General features: G+C 37.7%; 1 protein-coding gene across 2 annotated transcripts in view; it reads left to right on the forward strand.

The window, feature by feature from the left end:
* Positions 1-19,229, forward strand: part of IFT81 (intraflagellar transport 81) — a 42,892-nt gene continuing 23,663 nt past the window's right edge. The window contains exons 1-10 of one of the 2 annotated variants that reach the window (XM_040610205.1): positions 1-18; positions 368-532; positions 1,310-1,413; positions 2,027-2,207; positions 5,124-5,213; positions 6,266-6,331; positions 6,650-6,760; positions 7,999-8,083; positions 15,928-16,091; positions 18,671-18,766. In XM_040610205.1, coding sequence (XP_040466139.1) covers positions 389-532; positions 1,310-1,413; positions 2,027-2,207; positions 5,124-5,213; positions 6,266-6,331; positions 6,650-6,760; positions 7,999-8,083; positions 15,928-16,091; positions 18,671-18,766 — 1,041 coding nt within the window. In that variant the 5' untranslated portion in view covers positions 1-18; positions 368-388. The other variant, XM_040610211.1, reaches the window with a different exon arrangement.

The raw sequence follows: 19,229 nt of genomic DNA on the forward strand, positions 1-19,229 counted from the left end.
CGGGCAACCGTTACCAGGGTAACCGGGAGGAGCGCGCGGGAAGCCCGGGGCGGCCCGCACCGGCCCGCGCCGGGGGGGGGGGAAGGGCGAGGCCGCCCCGCCGCCTCAGGGCGCTGCAGCTGGCGGGCGGCCCCGCCGCCTCCCCCCGCCGCCTCCCCCCGCCGCCTCCCCCTCCGCCTCCCCCCGCCGCCTCCGTGAGGGGCCCGGCCTTCCTCCCTGGGCCGTGGGGCTGTCGGGGCGGCCAGGCGGGGCCCCGTGGGCCGGGGGCACCTCACCGCCTCGGGGGCGCCTCCAGCCACCCTCCCGGCGGCTCCCGGCTCCCTCTCCCTGCTGAGTCCTCCTGACATCTCTTCTGTCTTTCCTGCAGAGGTTTATCCAGGACACGATCATGAGTGAGCAAATCCAGTTCATTGTTGAGAAGCTCAATCAAGAGCCCTTCAGGAAGAACTACAATTTAATCACCTTTGACTCCTTAGAGTCAGTGCAGTTGTTGCAGCTGCTCAATGATGTTCTGGGGGAGATTGACCCAAAGGTAAGGAAGGCAATCAGGGCTGCTCAGGCCTGTGTAATCACAAGCATCTTAAATGGGCTTGACACATCAATGTGCTTTTATTTAGGCCTGGCTCTGCATAATCTTGTGGCGTGTTTGGTTTACCAGAATAGCTTGTATGAATCTTCCTGGAAATAAATGTGCCTGGCAAGAATCCTTTCTGTCTATACATCTATGTATTTTGGCAAACCAGCAAATGTTTCTTGGGCCAGGGGTACTGGATCCCTGTCCCCCAGAAACATAACTGTATATTTTTCCTTGGAATCAGGATACAGGTCTTGCCTTGGTTCATATGGACAACTGCTGTGTTCTTGCACACATGCATAGGGTAGGAACTGATCAAGGACTGAACCTCATGACTTAGCTGTTGCAATTGATATTGAATCCCTCTCCTTTGGGGCTACCAAAAGTGTGTATGAGATCAGAAGGGGTTGTTTATACATCTGGGGTGCAGATATGTGTACCTTGGTGTGCTAGGATAGCTGACTTAGTGGAAGTAATCAGCTAGTGTGCATAGATGAGGTGCCATGAGCCAGGAGAATGTATACCTCAAATAAATTTACCTGAATACACACGTTGGAGAAAAATCCATTAGAAGAGAATTGAAGTTTGGTGATAAAAAGGATGTTCTGTATGGAGCATCTAATTTCATTGACATACCATGATACATGGATAAAGTCAATTCCTTTAGTGTTGCTAGTTAATTAACATGACTTGGACAAACAGTGGATAATTAATTTTTTTTTTAAAACGATTTAGCATGCTGTTGACATTAGAGAAGAGCTGCCGGAACAGACAGCTAAAAGAATGTTGAGTCTTCTTGGTATCCTTAAATACAAACCTCCAGGAAGTATATCAGACTTGTAAGTATCTTTTTGTCTACAGATCACGGTGTTTACAATTCAGTACTTGTGTGTCTTTTTGATCTCGACTATCCCAGTGGGTACGTGTAACGCCTTGAAGGCAGCTCCTCCCTTGTGCCTATGGAGTGTATGATATAGGGGATGGCAGCAGAAGGCTGCGGCGGGTGTAGGCTGCCCTCGGGCCCCGCTGCAGCCGCTGCTATTGCGGAGCCAGCCAGGAGAGGGTGCCGCATGACTGGAGGGTCAGTCCCGTACCCGTCCCTTTCAAACCACCCGCCCGAGGCTGGATTGCACCCTTCTGCGCCAGGTTATAGTCCAGAAAACCTACACTCTTCCCACATTGCGATACTCTTCGGGAATAAAGGCAGAAAAGGAAGAGTTGTTGTTGCTGGCTTTAGCCTTCCGATGTGTTTACGGGGGTTTTATCTGTCTCAAGGTAGCAGAATTGGGATCATAAACAGCAAACTGGCATCATGAATGTTTTCTCTTTTCATAACATTAATAAAATCATTAGGCAAGTGGAGGGGGAATGTCAAAATATTGCAGATTGTGCCAAGCTAGTGTTCTTTAGTACGAGATTTATTGGTATTTTCTTTTTGTTGTTTTCATATAGGAGTGCGTTTCGCCAAGGGTTAGTCACTGGAAGCAAACCTGTAATTCATCCTGTTTTACATTGGCTTCTTCAGAGGACCAATGAACTCAAGAAAAGAGCTTATCTGGCACGTTTCTTAGTAAAATTAGAAGTGCCAGCGGAGTTTCTACAGGATGATACTGTGGCTGACGTCAATAAACAGGTACAGTTTTCCATGAATGCCAACATTTTACATTAATTAAAGTGCAAATAGGAGGGATAAATGAACTGGGAAGTTACTGTTGAGCTATGTGTTCAAGTGAGTTATATTAAGAGCATGTTGGAATCAAGGGTGAGCAAAGATTCCTAAGAAGAAATGCATGTCTTGACCACTTTTCTTCCAATAACCCTGAAATTGTATGTTAATGGGTAGCATTGAATTAAAGGTTTCAAGCCCATTAAATACTGGGTGCTAAATAATGTTCAGAGGCATGCTGGCCAAGACAGGCTTTTATTTCTTAATTATTAAACACTTTTTCTTCCATATGAACTATGGAAAGGATATTTTTAACTTTATAAATTACAACTTCAAACTAGTCCAGAAAACGTTATGACCAAAAGCCAACGTCTCCTAATTGTCAGTTGATTGTATAGTATTTAGTACCTAATATTTGTATCAGCCTTATCCCACTTCTGCTTCAAACATTTATGTTTTTGTGAAAAAGTAAAATATTTCTTTTTCCTGAGCTGACATTCCTATTCATTATGTTTCCACTTCTTTTGTGAGCATTAAATGTTGATTTTAGGTAGTCAGGCTGGGTGGGTTTGAAATGTAAAGCTTAAAGTGAACCAAAGTTATGGTTTTAGACCTGTATTATGAGGTACATATTTACCTCATTTTTATCCAGTTTTCTGTGCCTTTTGTTATACATAGTGACTTGCAAAATCACAGTGTTTTTGAATGTTTGTAACAGGTAACTCAGTCTATTAATTGTGTACCAGCAAAGCTGTATAGTCTGACTAAAGCTTGACTAAACCTCTTATTTTTCTGTTACCACTAACAATATTGGATTTATAACCTGGAATAACTAAGCAGAAGTAGCAAAGAGAGAAAGGAATGCAGATTGTATGTTTTTTCAGTATGTCGCAGTCTTAGTATGTATAAATATCCAACTCCCATAATTTCCATTAGGTAAGATGTGTTCCTTTTTGGAATTACAGTAATATAACCATCTTATTAAATTAATACCTTGCTGATTATTTCAAAACAGAAGCTATGGTAATATAGTACCTTAAAGTAATTTAACATTACAATGCAAATATTGAGAATCTAATGGATTAAAGAATTTAGCCTAAATATTTAGATACAGACTTGCAATAGTGTGTTTTAAGAAAATATTTCAAATATGAGAGTTTGGAAGTCGTAGAACATTGTCCAGTTTTATGGTGTATAGGATGAAGTTAAAATGTACTTTTGTAAATTATTTAAACAAGATACTGGGAATACTTGCCACCTTCCCAACTGGGTTGTGATTTAGACATCGGATTGGCTGCAGTATATAGTTTAAAAAGTTAGCAACTTCAGGCAAAAATCTAGTTGTCTGGTCTTCAGTGAGTTGCCCCCGGGTGCCAGGAACCTTTCTGCGATAGGAACCTGGGTGTTCTTTGGTCATTTGAGTGTGTCACGTATTTCGGGTGCATGTGGGATAGCTGCAGCTTTTATTTGCTGAAAGTGAGAAACCTTCCCTTCATTATGATCGGCCAGCTGTGCTATGCCCTTGTTTGAATCTTGCCACTGGTCTTGAAATTTTGTGGTCCAATAAGGAAAAGACTTATTAAGCTCCCCTTTTGAAAGAGGTAAGAGAATCCACACAAAGGAAAGCTGTGGGCATCAGCAATTGTGAATACAGTTGCTCAGAGACTACCTGCTATTTGATTATTTATTAAAGTACTTCTATAATGCGTAAGTGATATAATGCAGGCCAGTTGTGTCTTTACTCCTACTTTTTTGTAACTTGTTCTTCATTGTCCAGCGTGTGCATACCTTGTCATACCTTTATTTGCCATTTAATGAAGCTCTTTCTCTATTACTTTATCTTCTTCTGAGTAGCCATTTTATTCCTATTTTGTTTTAATTCATTCCAGCTTGTTGGTGTGTGCCTGATATTGAAACAACCAGAAATGAACAGAGCATTCTAGATGCTGGTTCCCCAGGGTTTTATAGAATAGAATTGCTGCTTCACTGCTCAGGATACGATGCCTTTGTTTGAACTGGCCTTTGCTGTTGCCATTTTGTGTTCAACATTTATATCAATTGCTCTTTCCAGGAAGTAAAAAATGACTTGATATTCTCTTTTTAGATTTTTCCATCTCATTGAGTGGCTGTTTCTGTGGAGATTATCTTTCCATATATCTCAGCTTGCATTTCCCCAAGTTGAATCTAAATTTATTTCCTATCCATATTTCTAAACTCTTTCTGTCCCCTGTTATTTCTCTACCCACACAGACTTTCACACTGCCTCTCAGTTTAAGATTACTGGTGGGCAATATACTGGTGTGGAAGTAGCACACTGTCTACTTCTTTCTAACTACCGAACTACATATATCAATCTCTGTAATATACTGAGGGCATGATTACGCAATGTGTCAAACCTGTTTCTCACATGTAAAGTCAGGTGTGTGCTCGGATTCCTTTGCTGAATTGAAGCTCAGTGCTTTATAAATTTAAGATCCGTTGCTTCAATCAAGCATGCTATTAGATCAAGCTCTTCCTTGTTGGGCTGATAAATTTACATATGTGATATGCACAGATTTATAGTAAGAGAGAATAATTTGTTAATATGGCATTGTCCCTTTCAGATAACATCTTATCTTCCTGTTTTGGAAATACACTATGTATTCCAAGGGAAGAGGTGAAAATACTGAAGAAATTGTGAAACTTCTGAGCGTACTTTCAAATGCAAGATAATTCAGTGTGATTTTTTTATTATTTCATGTTGACAAGCTTTTGTGATGAAAAAATGCCTTTAATTCTTGTTCTCACCATATTTCTATTTCTGTATTTACTGTCTTAGTAGTAAAGCAACATGTTGATCTGAAAATCCTTAGACACAGAGCTGGTTTTTATTTCATTTTGTAGTATGAAGAACTGATGGAAGCATTTAAAAACCTACATAAGGAGTGTGAGCAGCTGAGAACATCTGGTTTATCTACTGCAGAAATAAGAAGGGTAAAAAATTCTGACAGAATCGCAGAACTTTTGTTTAGGTTTTTCTTGAATATTTTTGTTGGTTTTGTGGCCTCATTACAGTGTACAAGTTGTAGAGGTCAGAGCTGGTAGGCACTGCAGCTGCCTTTTTGAAACTGCTCTGTTGGCAAACAGATGAGAAAGTCCTCACTTGTGCTTAAGACTGAGCTTTCTGAAGCAGGTTGGGAAACAATGCTGCCAAGACTCCGTTCAGCATGATTTTCAAATATTAGAACTCCCTTTCCTCTGAATGCAAACTGATGCAAAGCCTTTTGCTTCACTGACGTAGGGTAGTAATTTCAGAGGGTGTTGAATGAATTAAGAGCTTATGTCAACAAAAATGATGATCCTGTGTGGCTAAGGTGTGAAGTAAGGATATTTGCTTTCAGCAAAATATTTAAGCATGTGTACAGCTTTCCAGTAAGACATATAGACGAGTTAAGCAAATGTTGAGATAAGGTCTGCATTTGGAGAATTTAGTTCCCTTTCCCTTGTAACTTAGTCTGTGGAGTCCAGCTGTTGTAAAATAGGATTAAAGGAGAATAATAATCGGTTAAGTTTTTTAGCACTAGAAAGTGTGTCTTTGAACACAATTTTAATACAAAAAAAGCCAGCAAACATCTCTCCTATGCAACTTCATGCAAAATTGTCTGCCAGGAAGTGGATAATGATGGTAACATTACGAACATATGTTACACTGCATCAAATGTTGAACTCATGCTGATTTTTGCTTGGTTGTTTCTGTTTGCTTGTTTTTATTTTAGAGAAATCAACCTGCTTTTATTTTAAATGTTCACACTAATACTCAAGGATGCAGATTGGGGAATGTTAGCATAAAGAGAGTGGGAACTGTGGGGGAAGTCAGAAGAGATTGGAATCCTGGATGTTCTGATCATAGATCAATAAAATTATAACTGCCTCAGTGTATTCAGAGAAAAATTCCATTTTCATATTAATTTGAATAGTATTTAGTCCAATCCCTATTATATTGTAAATAAATTAACATTTCTTTCTTTGTTTTTTCTGCTTTTTAGGACATCAGTGCAATGGAAGAGGAGAAAGATCAACTCGTCAAAAGAGTAGAGCGTCTTAAGAAGAGGGTAATAGGAGAAGTAACACTGTTACGTTTCAGTGTCATAATACTTGGCTTGCAACTCTGATTTTGGAATGCAAACAAGGATTAAGATAAACATACTGTATGTCTAGGAAGGAATCGAATAACTAACTGACCCACAGGGAATCTGCCTAGGCCTTAGTCCAGAGCTTTTAAGAATCTTGAGTCCGGTACTTTGCTGTCATTTCTGAGTAGTAACATGTATGGAAGGGAAGTGCTAAGTGGGCTTGTGAGACATATGATCTCCTTAATGTATTTCTCAACTATCTGACAGTAACATGCACTATTTATCCACTTGCTGTAGGTGGAGACAGTACAAAATCATCAACGGATGCTTGAAATAGCAAGACAGCTTCGCTTAGAAAAAGAGAGAGAAGAATCTTTGGCTCAACAGAAACAAGAACAAAAAAATCAGGTACTGACATAAAAGGATACCTGTTAAAATAAATGGTTGTTGACGTTTGTTTGGGAATCATGCATTTAAAAAAGTACCTCAGGAAAAACAGTACAGTTTCTCCCAACACTAGCAAATTCAATCCTATTCAACATATATATGTACATTCTAAGGGAAAAGGCTTGACCCTGCAAGTTCTGAAAACCTCATTCAAGGTACTTGGCTGCCTCAGCTGCCACTGACATCATCATTTAGCAGTCCCAGGAAATGTTCCATGACTTACTCTTGTAGCACCCTAAGATAATTCTTTATATTTATGGTAGTGAGCAAATGTTTCCTTAGTTTGATTTGTATCTCTGTGCAGCTGCGCTAAGATTGCAGGGGCTGAGTAACACAGCCAGTACCTCAGCTTTTCATTGGGTGCAGGGAATATGTATTCCAGAGCAACCTTGGCATATTGTTCCCAGAGTTTGACAAAAATGATGTCCTGGGAAGCCCTGGAAGCAGTTGACATCTGAATATAAGGGTGAGTTTTGTTCCTGAGCTATGTTGTCAAAACAAGATACTTCAATAAAATCCAGTGCCCTATCGTTGCATCTTCTCACCAAATTCTGTAGCACAAACTTCAACACTGTATTAAAAGGGGAAACCCCAGATTTCTAGTATCGCAGTCTGTATCTAGATGTGGAATCTGTGTGAATCGGTAGGCTTTCAAGGGGATGGGTCTTTGCTTGGATCCAAGTGAGACCACAAGTCAAATGAAAGTGATGTCCAGATAATTTCGATTCTTAGTACACATCTCTCTAAATCACAAAAATGCTCATCAGCTGGATGTTGTTTGGCAGCAAGCTTTCCAGTGGGCTCTCAAATTGGGCAGTGGATTGCTGTGACAGCTCGGCTGCATTGCAAGAACTGCAGCATAAGGATAGTCACCTGCTGCAGTTATGGTGCTTGCCATCTCTTTTTTGTTTTTCTAATGTTCAAGTCACTCAGTGTTTTTGGTTAAAAATTGTGTAATGAATTTCTGCTATAGAGAAAATAGTGCTCAGGAGTACAAGAATACTTTCCTCAATTAACAGCAAGGAATATCAAGTACGCTGAAAATTTGCTGTGGCATGTTCCCTTGTGAAACAGGGAATCACCAGATGCTTATAGCTACCATTTTTTATTTTTGGGGATTCTTTTTGCTACTCTTTTGTTTTAGTTGTTTGAATATGCATTTCAAAGCTTACAAAGTGTGTCCAATTGTCTTTCAAAAGTTGTTCCATGCAGAGCAGAGACTGCAAAGAGCACAGCTCCAGCTGAAAGAGATGCATCATGCAGTAGTGGATTCAAAACCTGAAAGTAAGTAGTACTCAATATGTTCTAAAGGCACATGCTGGGAATCCTAAAGCTGAACATGCCTTGCCCCAAATAAACAGGGAGACAGTCACAAGGGAAGATGGTATCAGTTGTATTTTTGAGATCCACTTTTTAAAAAATACTAAAACAGTTAAATACTGAATACTAACCGTAATACTCTGTAAGAAAAAAAAGCAGTTGGAACTACAAAGGGTTGGAAAAAGCAGAAACCTGTTACTAAATCAGGAGTTTGTCTTTTCTAAGGTTTTATGCCTTTTATATTTGTAATTGGGCGTTGGTGAAATATGGCTTCTTTAAAAATTTTCTCAATGAATGTACAAATACATTGAATACTATGTTTTATTCATGTAGGCTTTTTCTAGTTCTTCTAGTTACCTTCTATAAAATATTTGTTTGAAAAGCTCTAAGGGCTGTTTCTAATTGTAGTGCAATTTTGTGTTGTAGTTTTGTGTGGTACCAAAAATAAAGCTACTTCCTAATTAAGTTTTTTTTATAGATTATGGATTATTCACACACATACTTATATATGATTATGTTTATATTATTAGTTTAATTATAGATACTAGATGTACCTATATATTTATACATGAATATATTTGCTTACATATTAAAATACTTTGTTCTCATTATACCACTGTAGCTGATTGAGTTGTATGTCGCTGTGTTACATTAGTAATAGCAAGATTGCTTCTCCTTGTGTTCAGGGATATCTCTGTCTGCAAACAACCTCAGCAAAATAAATTATACTGCTTGTGGAGTAAGTTAGTACTATAAGATCATTCATAAATACAGCAGGTGGGGAGGAATTGCAGTTACTAGGTAAATGCACAACTGCCTCCAAAGGCTACAATTTGACAGCCTCTAGGTTTCTGATCATTTAATCACTTTGAAGGAACTGTAACAAGGATTAGCCTGGCAGTTTGTCAACAGAACGGGGAGTCAGTTTAGGGTTAAGTGTTTCAGATGTATGTGATCTTTGGCAAGTCACTTAACCCCTCTTGGTTTGTCTCTTGCACTTGGATATCAGTACCATCACAGGACTGATAGAGGTTTTATGTGCTGTTCCTACAGGCATTGACTTTGATTTATAGGGAAATACTTCACTGGATGTAAATTAGTGAGAAGGTGTGAGACTCAGAACGGTCCTTTCCACAGGTCTTTTCCAGTTGCATTCTAAGTTGCTGTGGTGTAAAAAAAAAACCAAAAACAAAACCCCCCAAAAACCAAAAAAAAAATGGCCTAGAATGATTTTTATTATATGTATAACTTACTGCCAAAAATGATAGATTCTGAATAGTTATTGGTGATATATATAATGACTTAGTAAAGTCAGTCATTTCCCTGCTCTTTCAATTACACTTAATATTCCAGTTGCATCACATAACTGCTTTGGCAGCTGTTTTGAGTTAACAGAATTTTTTTTCAGTCACCACCACATTGTGTTGTTATTACTTTGTAATTTTACTTTAATTTTTTTTACGATGCTCATCAGCCACTGAACCACAAATGGAACTAAAAGAGTATCTGAACTGTCGTCTTTACTCAAAGGGACCTGCAATGGATTTTATAACTCTTCCATTTTTGCAGTAGCTATCGGAGAGTTTATACAGCAAAGCTGTGTCAACATTTCTATTTCAGTTCCTGAGTTTTTTTTAAGGCCAATGGAAACTTCATGGGTTCAGTTCACAGAAGTAAAGGTAACATAATAAAAAGCCAGTAAATATGTCATTTAATCATTGAGATGAAAATACAGATACAGTTAATGTATTTAATTTCCTTATCTTGAGCCCTGATTGCAGGGGACAAAAAAAAGTGTTTAGATGTTCTGCCGAAAAACTTGGAGTCATTCCTTAAGAAAACTTTTGTTGAAATTTTGCCCAAATAAAGACTTCAGGACTTAGTTTTGTAATTGCTTATCCCCATAGCAGTTACAAAGACACTGTCTGTAGTAACAATTACAGAATGCCAACTGTCTTTTTTAAATAATTGAAATTAGGTGACCACAGTGCACTGAATAGGATTCCATTTATTTTAAAAGCTTTCTTGGTCTACAGTTAGCACTATTTATTTTATTTTAAAAATTCCCTTTGGCTGTAGCTAGATACCTCAGCTGCCTATTCGTATCAGTTTAGTTTGTATGCTGACAATTCAACGGCTGGTTGGTAGGTGTGGATTTTCACTGGAAGTTAGATGCTTCCCTTTAGAACAGTTGTCTTCCATTTTTAATACTGCTTTTAACTTCCAAAGCAAGATAAAATGATAAAAGCTGTTGTTAATGAGTAGAAGCTTTTTAGTTTGTGTTACGGATACATGCTGCTTTGATTACTTCATCTTATAATTAATTTAGGATTAAGTACTTTAAAGAAATGTAAAGAAACTCTTTAAGGAATAAGGAATGCAACTAGCACATATTCATGAGTATCATTAACATGCAATTAGCATCAGTCTGCTTTAGATGTGCCAGGAAAATACAGCTTATGGTTAGTAGGGTTTTAACTCTTAGAAATACAGTATTTAGAAGACTTCGTATTGGATCTTGGAAAACAGTTGATCATTATGAGATGTTTTATAGACTAAAATTGATCATACTGTTTTCCACAGTACACTCCTTCCGAACTTCAGTACTACGCAGTGTATTGTTCAACTATAGTGAGGCAGTAGCTGCTGGTAGCACTGAGGAACATGAATTTGCAGTTTCTGGGTTTTCTTTTGTGGTATTTTTGGTTTGGATATGAATAGTATTTTTATTAACACTGACCACTAGTTTGAATAACCTAGCTCATGCTTTCTCAGCAAGATTGCCATCTTTTTGCTTTGAATATCTCTGCTGGCACAAACACAAATTGTTAATGCCAAAAAGCGAACTGAATTACTGAAATTCTTGATTTCTGTCCATTTTACAGGACGTTATTGTTCACTTTATTGGCAGAAATATGAAGAAGTGGATGACTAGCTTGAAAATATTGATTAAAAGAATGTGTTAAGATGATTGTGTTGTTGATAAACAGTGAAATGTGTAATTTATACACTTCATTAAGTTAATACGTAGTAGATTTAGAGTGCTGAGAAGTTCAAAGGTTCCAGTCAGAGGAGTTGCTTTGTACAGATGTCTATTTTAAGTCATTCTGAACACTTGCTGAAAAACAGAAATTTAGGATGCTATTATTTAAATAATCCATTTGAATGAAAACATTAACATTTTTCTTTTCCACAGAACTATCTTTCCCTAAAATCCCCAGTTTAAATGATGTCTACCAGTGCTGCAGACCACATTACAATTAGTTATAGATTTATTTGATAGAGGAGAATGGCTTGGGTGGAACTTTAATTCGATCTTTAATGATTTCATTTATTATAAAGTCACTGTCAATTGATGCAAGGTCAGGGGTAAAGCACTTTTAAGTGAACTTGGTATCTCTGATGAGAGTACAAGTCTGGTTAGTGAGATTAATTGTATTACTATGGTTGACTTTTTTAAGACCATTGGCTCTTAACTTGCAGCCCATTTTGAAGAACAAACAAGGCAGCAAAAATTCAACATGACCCCTGTTAAAAGGATTAAAAGGAGTCTGTTGAAAGTTTTAGAAAGAAAATTAATCAGGGAATCATCACCAAGTGGATGTTTTTAATAGGGACATACAGAAATCAGTGTTTGGCTCTCTTGTTCAGTGTTTACATCAGATACCTGAGAGAAAATAGCAAATTATCACTGGTGAAATTGCCAGGTGAAATAAATTTCATCATTTTGGGGATTTGATTTTTTGGGGAAATTTGGGGAAATGACTGAATATTTTTTTTATTGTTGATTCGAAGTGACCTTAATCACTTAAGAAGCCAAGGCAATGCCAACAGTATATATTTTAAGGAATAGCCAGGTGACACGGTATCCCTCTAGGAATGAGGTATGTGCAATGTAGTTACAGCCTGTGGGACTCTTTAAGAAGTAACTCTGAAAAGGGCTTGTGGGTCATCATGTAGAATGGTACAACTGGAGCTCCCAGTGTCAGAGAGCTGGTGCTGTCCATGCATTTATTTAGGGAAGAAAATGGAATAGGAGAGTTATATTACCTCTGATGTGTCCATCACTGCAACACGGTGTCCATCAACCAGAATTCAAGAAGCACATTGAAAAGTCAGAGAGATTTCAATGAGCATCAGTAATAATTATAAACACAGAAAGCATAACTTAATGGCAAACTGAGGAAGCTTTTTAGTTTCTCCAGGTGATATCAAAGGGATGATTTGATCATAATCTGTTAGTGTTTGCGTGTCCCAGGCCTCTGTTTAATACAGGGGAGTTGGAAGTGATATCATTGGAAGCTGTGGAGGGAATCGTTTCAGGACTCTGATGATGATTGCAGAAAGGGAAGTGAAGGCTTTGATGTAGGGGAATGCCATGTGAACCTCTGTCCTAGATGTGCCTTTGTCATGGTCTTCCTGTGTGATACTAAACAAAGCGTTGGCAAATAGTCTATAAAATGAGTGCTCCTCTTTCTTTCTCTCTTCCCCCCCTCACCCCCCCCCCAAAAAAACCCCCAGTTATTGTTGCAAATGGTTCTGATATAGGATGCACAATTGGTATCCTGTAGAGGGAAAAGAAGTAAGAATCTGAGCACAAGGTGAGTTAAGTTTTAGATCCATTAGCAGAATTATGCAGAGAAAATTGCCTCTTTTCTACGTGACTGAGCAAGCACTAAGTAACTCCTTCTCCCATCCCTCTCTTTGTAATAATAATAATAAAATTTGAATGGAAAACATGAGGAGTTGCTCTTAATAGCTCTCCACATGTAAATATGTGGTTGGCAGAACCTTGCTAAAATAACCTTAGGGCACAGAGCCAGACTTTCTGTGCGGCTTACGTATGTAGATTTTGTAACTATAAGTCAATGTTAAAACATTAAAAACAGAATTTATATGTGTAATGGAAAGATTTAAAGTATGCTTGCTTTTCTTTCCTCTAGCCTGGGAATTTGAAAGAAGAATGTTTTTCACTGAAAAACAACAACAACTAAGAGCTGCCCTGTGTTGTGGTTTTTTTTAAGGTTCTGTTAAGCAGGAAAAAAAAGCTCTTAGGTAGTTACTTCTCCATATGTTGAATTGTACAGGAGGAAAAAATATATCAAAAGTGTTTAGGAAAGAAACTGCGTATAGTCATGAGGGATGTTGACGACATCATGTCTTTCCCTGTCAAGATGTCAAGTTTTAACTTGCTTCATTGCTTGTTGCACCATCAAAAGTAGGCACGATGCAGAACCAGTCAGTTTAAAAGAAGTTGGTAGTAGCTCTGAGGTTATCCCAGAATCTAGCTAGTGATTAAGGTTATACCCTGTGAAGTCAATTGGTTCAAATGTACTTTTATGACAGTAATTGTTTAGGTGTCATTATTTCCAGAGTTTAGTGTCATATCTACAACAGATTATTTAGGCATGTACGTTTTTGTAAGAAAACTGGAGTACAAGAAATAAAATATAGGCTATATATGCAGATATATTTTTTTTTCTACTAAGAGGAAAACAAGAAATTTGTTTGATTAAACAAAAATGTTAATATTTAGTATCAGAATAATTTAATTGATATCACTTTGATTTCCACACCAAAAATCTTGGTTATAAATACCAAATTGGGAGTTGTGTTCCTAGTCAGTTTTGAGGTGTTAATTCAGCTCACAGTGTACGTGGGAAGCTTTGCTGCATTTGCAGAGGTGGTGGATTTCTAGTGATACATAAAATGTGGTCCCTCCTGCCCAGCTCTGTTGTGGGCTGAGGAAGACTGGAACCGAGTTCTTCTGGAAGAAGGAAGTGGGAAATCTCTCTCAGGAAGTCCAAGTGTGTTTCTCAGGGTATATCTGTTGTGCCACATACATAATGGCTATTGCATCCATGGAGTAACTCTGCTTACCCATTCTGAAACCAGTATTGATGCTGTTTGTTTTGCACAAGATAAATGACCTTTCCCCGAAGGGGGAAAGATTGTGTGGTAGTGTTGCATTTCATAAACACAGAGATCAACAAACTAAGCTGCAGGAAAAGAGGAATTCCAGCTCATTTTTAGTTTGTGTTGACTTGACTTTGTTACTAACACTGCTTTCCCTAGGGTCTGTTTTCTTTCTTACAGTTCTTGAGGCTTTCTCAAGTACTAATGGCTTATTTCCTCTCTGGCAGCTAAACCAAGTCGCTTTCCTTTCACTCTGAGCTGGGAGCAGAGGGTGAGGAGGCTTTATCAGTATAGTGTTTCTAGAGGTGAATAGTGGCAGAATAACGGGGGGCCCTTTTCCTAGGCTTGTATTTCACTTTGTTCTGACCTTTTCCTTTTTGCAGTCAGTGGGCTTTTTAGCCTGAGAACCAAACCCCCTACTTTCAGCTCCGTTCTTTCTTATCCCCTCTATTGCAGCAACATTAGAGTACAGCTGTACTCAAGCTTTTCTCTGCTTTTGCAGTACATGAAAAAGAGATTTTGGATTTCTTGCTTTTGTTGGCATTTAATTGCAGTACCATATTCTCTCAAATATGGAGAGACACCCTCCCTTCCCCCCCCACAAAACCCCAACAACTCTAGCAAGTAGTTTTTAAAAGTATCTAGGATACTTACTCTTTAGTCACCTAGATCATGAAAAATATTCTGAAATACCTATTCCCACTCTCATCTGACTTCCAAATCTTACTGTAGTCCTTGGCACAGGGGCCCCGGAGGAGTAATTGCACTAAACTGCCTGTTGTCAGTGGAAGACTGTGTAATGTAATTTAAACAGATGCTTTATTTCATTCTGTCACATTTTTCTAGCTGTGCATTGTTCTTATCTGTATGTACCTTTGTTTATTTACAAATGATCTGTTAAAGAGGCTAAATTACTCCACCTTGCAAGAGCCACATCATGGTAAGCATGGTAACATGCAGTGTGCATCAGGCTTGTTAAATGGGGTTGCTTTTCTCAACAGAATTTTCGATATTACTCAAGAATTCTGTCTTGTTTTTTCCTGTTATTATTTTCAGCATTCTCATATATATATTGTCCTGAGATTAAATGCTGGTTCTTAGAAGAAAAAATAGTTTGCTATTTACATGGAGGCAATTTATAAGTGTTCCAGCAATGTGAAAGACCCTTAAAGTAGGTATACATTAAATTCTGCTCATTTTAAGGCCTTTTTAGATGCTGGATTGGAATAAAGTCTTATTTTAAGGAAGAATTTCCAAGGATATAACAAATCTATACATGAGCTAGGCCAAATTCAGATCTTTGTACAGACAAAGGATTCACTCTGAGGTAATGTCTGTCTGTAGATGAAGTAATTCACACAAAACAATGACCTATGCAATCTGTGAGTAGGCCCAACTGCAAAAAAAACTGTGGCATGCTTTGCTGCCCCTCATCTTGCATGCATATAAGCAACCAAAGTCTAGCTCTTAACTTCTAAAACATCAGAAGAACATAATTCACAACACAAAAAAAGTAACACAGAATCAAATATCTTGATATGAGACACACGTAGGGTTAATGGCTTTCTACATCAATACTGCATGTCGAATTTTGCATCTGATGCAGTTAGTTTCATGTAAGAAGGTTTACTTGTTTATTGATGAAACTGTCAAGGAGTTAATGGTTATATGTTAGAGATACAGATGGATAATAATACGTATTATATTGTTCAACATGCAGGTTAACATTCTAAATCAAGTAACTACCTGTTTCTTTGAGCGCTGAAAAGAAGACTCAAATGTTATGTTGCTGCTGTTATCATCTGCTGCTAATTACTGTAATGTGTTGGTGAGATCAAACTTAATTATCCACTACATTACTTTTATAGACACTGATTTAATTTATTTTTAAGGTTTAATGAAGAAACTAGAAGAGGAGATAAATTTCAATTCATACCTGGTTACTGAAAAAATACCTAGAGAGCTTGAAAGTAAGAAGAATTCAACTTATATCTTACAAAAGGTGGTTGCAGAGCCGGCTATGAGTCAATCTGATCTCAATGTACTTGAAATCAAGGTAAATTGGCCAAGGTCACGCTCAATTTGTGTTCCATAGCATAGTCTAAGGTTCTTGTACACTGTAGTTTCCTTATCCCTACTTTATATCCTTGAGAAAATGTTTAATTCACAAAGGAAGATCCCTTCAGTTGTAAAACAAAAGATGTGTTAATCACTAAATGCAAACTCTCAGATGTTTGTTTTTTAAAAAAACACAAATAAAAATAAACAAAACCCCAAACCCAACCATACCCTTAAATGCTATTTAGAAAGTTGTGTTAGCAATTTGCTGTGGTATCAGCAGAGATGTTAATTTAGCACTAAAGATTTGATTTTTTCATTGAGGGAGTTTATACCAATATATAGAGAATGTTTATGGAGCGGTGAACAACATTCTCCGAGCAATACATCTTCACAATATCGTGTCTTAATCAATGTGCAATGGCTGAGAACTCCTTAGTGTTTGGAATAGGTCTGCATTGTTTGTTTCAGTTGGTAAAACCAAAGGACATTTGAGAATCAAATACGCGATTTACCTTTCCAGATTTTTTCAGAAGTTAAAAGCAAGTGGTGTTAGAATGAGCAAAAATCCTTATTTGTAGTATATATCCAATATGTGCAGAGGGATTTGTTGCCATGGAAGTACATTTATATATTTTACTCAATGAAGTTTTCATATTTGCATAATCCTAAATGAAGGATTAAATATGTAGTATTGTGTTCTAGAAGAATCTAGAGGAATGCTAATTATTAGTATTTCTATTGTAAATCATAATCATCAGTGTTAGCCAGGGTAGGAAGATGTCCTACATACTACTAGTTACACTGCTCAGTCTGAATGTCTTCTCCTTCTCTTACCACTTGGTTTTTAATAGTCCTAGGATCTCCAACTTGGCCTTTGCTGTGAAATACAGATGATGAGGAAACAGTATTTGTAATAGATTAGAGAATGATTTACCCATGGGCGTGAGGCCATCCACCATTCTTCTTGTGTCTTGGAGCAGAGAGAGGTTTAGCAACTCCATCATCATACTAGCCTGTGCATTCACACGCAGAGCATGCCAAAGTAACGTAATAAAGACATGCCCGCAGTTTTTTTGGATTAGGTGAGAATCAGAAGTCGAGTGTCATCAAGAATATGTTGTATTCTAAGGTTAAGACTGCTTTTGTGAAAGTAAAATCAGTGACAGCCTAATGCCATTTTGGATTCATTTGACAGCATTATTAAATGGTAGATTAGGTCTGAAATAATAAACTAACTCTGTGATTCAGCCTCTGCTTTCCTAGTTTATTTCTTCTAATCAAAACAATATTTGTCGTTGCAGTTATTTCTTTCAGGCATAGTTAAAGCCATGTTTTGCACCTTTCTTTTTCCAAGGGTATTGTTGGGTTTTTGGTGGTAGTTTAGAAAGCTTCAAGTTTGTTTTTTTTCCCCCTCTTTTTCCATGAGGTAACCTTTTAATTTGTTATATTTTGGAAGTATTTTCTTCTTAAGAGCCAAGTATATGGTATGTTTTTATTATCTGTTATCACAGCATGGCCTTAGCTTTTTTTTTTTTTTAAAGTCAGCCTTCTTAAAAGGAGCTGAATTGCACTGAGCATGCTACTATCGTGCATTTTATAATATATAAACCAGACATTTATTCACAGAAGGGAGTTCTTAGCCGTCTTCAAATTTAGGCCTTTTCTACCACTTATGTAAAGGAATAGAATTTACAGTTCTTTTTTTCAGGCATTGGAGCATTTTTAGTCCTGTTGAGCACTTTATTTGGAATACTTGCAGAGTACACGGATATTGCTCATAGAAATGTCAGGATAATGCCCAGTGCTGTACCTGCGTGACGTTTGGACTTCATTGGATTTCAGCACATATTTACACTGCTTGCTTATCAGCACTCATCTAGTTAGCAGAGAATTAAAGGAAGGTTGCTAGGGCTGTGGTTTCCATGGCTGATGAGAGTCCCAGTGTAGCATTATGTCAGGACTGGAAAAGCTGGCATCAGTACACTGGTGTAGCTCTGAGTTTCCAGATGCAGTAGGCTCTAAAGCTTCAGCTGGAACGAAGATCAACAGATTGAGACTGTGGACAAGCAAGTCCGTTTTGTGGCAGTGGAAGGAAGGTACCATAGAGCTGGAAATATGATGGTCTGTGACTCTTCATTTGAAGAAATTTCACTGGAAATTTGATAGCATTTAGTTTTTATTTGGTCCTCTTAAAACTTCTGATAAATGGTTGAGTGAAAAGGAACTTTAGTTAATACTGATAAAATGACATTTTTCACATAGTATGTGACAATACCAGTCTTTTTTCTCTGTCTGTGCCAATTCACATGCATTTTTTCTCCATGTACACCAGTTTACTTCATTTTTCAGGGCTAATGTCATGTTTCTGCCTTATCATAAACGCACAGAACTGGAAATCCAAACCATAGCCTTTTCCTCTCCAGTACTTTATGACTCATTGAGGTTTCTGGGTTTGTTTCTCTGTTTTAAAAATGGAACTATCTGGATTGTAAATCTGGTTTGCAAAGCATTTAGTTCTTGGAGAAGTTAAAGAATTAATGCTCCATTTCCTTAGTTTTCTGTTCTGTCTTGCAGATAAATGAAGTAAATGCACAAATTAATCAGCTTATTGAGAAAAGAATGATGAAGTATGAGACAACTGATAGTAAATTTTCCATGTATCGCCAACAGGTAAGAAGGAACAAAACATTTTTTAAGTAGAAGCAGTAGAGCAATTTCAGTCATTGATTGGTTTACATACTGATTTTTTTCTTTAATTATTTAGCATAAATCAGTAGAAATATGTAATAGTGGAGAACAAAAAGAAAATAAATAGCTGTTGGATGTATATGCTTAGGGCTGAGTCAAACAATTACTTTCAGTCAACATCGGTGAGTTTGTATCGACCGCTGTCCTTAAGCTGTTAGGTGTTGCCCTTCAGCTGCATCACAGTAATTCTGGAAGGAACATTTTGGAGGAGCTATTTCAGGAGAGCTCCAGCTGTGGACAGATTCTTAAAAGGCAGCATGTGGGCTGATGCTGCAGTGAGACCTGGATGCAAGGCTTGCTTTCAGTTACATCCCTTGCTTGTGTTTGACCACATGCTATTTTTCCTGTTATATCTATTAAGAAGGTATTCTTTGATTTTTCATCC

This window comes from Falco naumanni, chromosome 1, assembly GCF_017639655.2.
Source record: "Falco naumanni isolate bFalNau1 chromosome 1, bFalNau1.pat, whole genome shotgun sequence".
NCBI classification, from domain to species: domain Eukaryota; kingdom Metazoa; phylum Chordata; class Aves; order Falconiformes; family Falconidae; genus Falco; species Falco naumanni.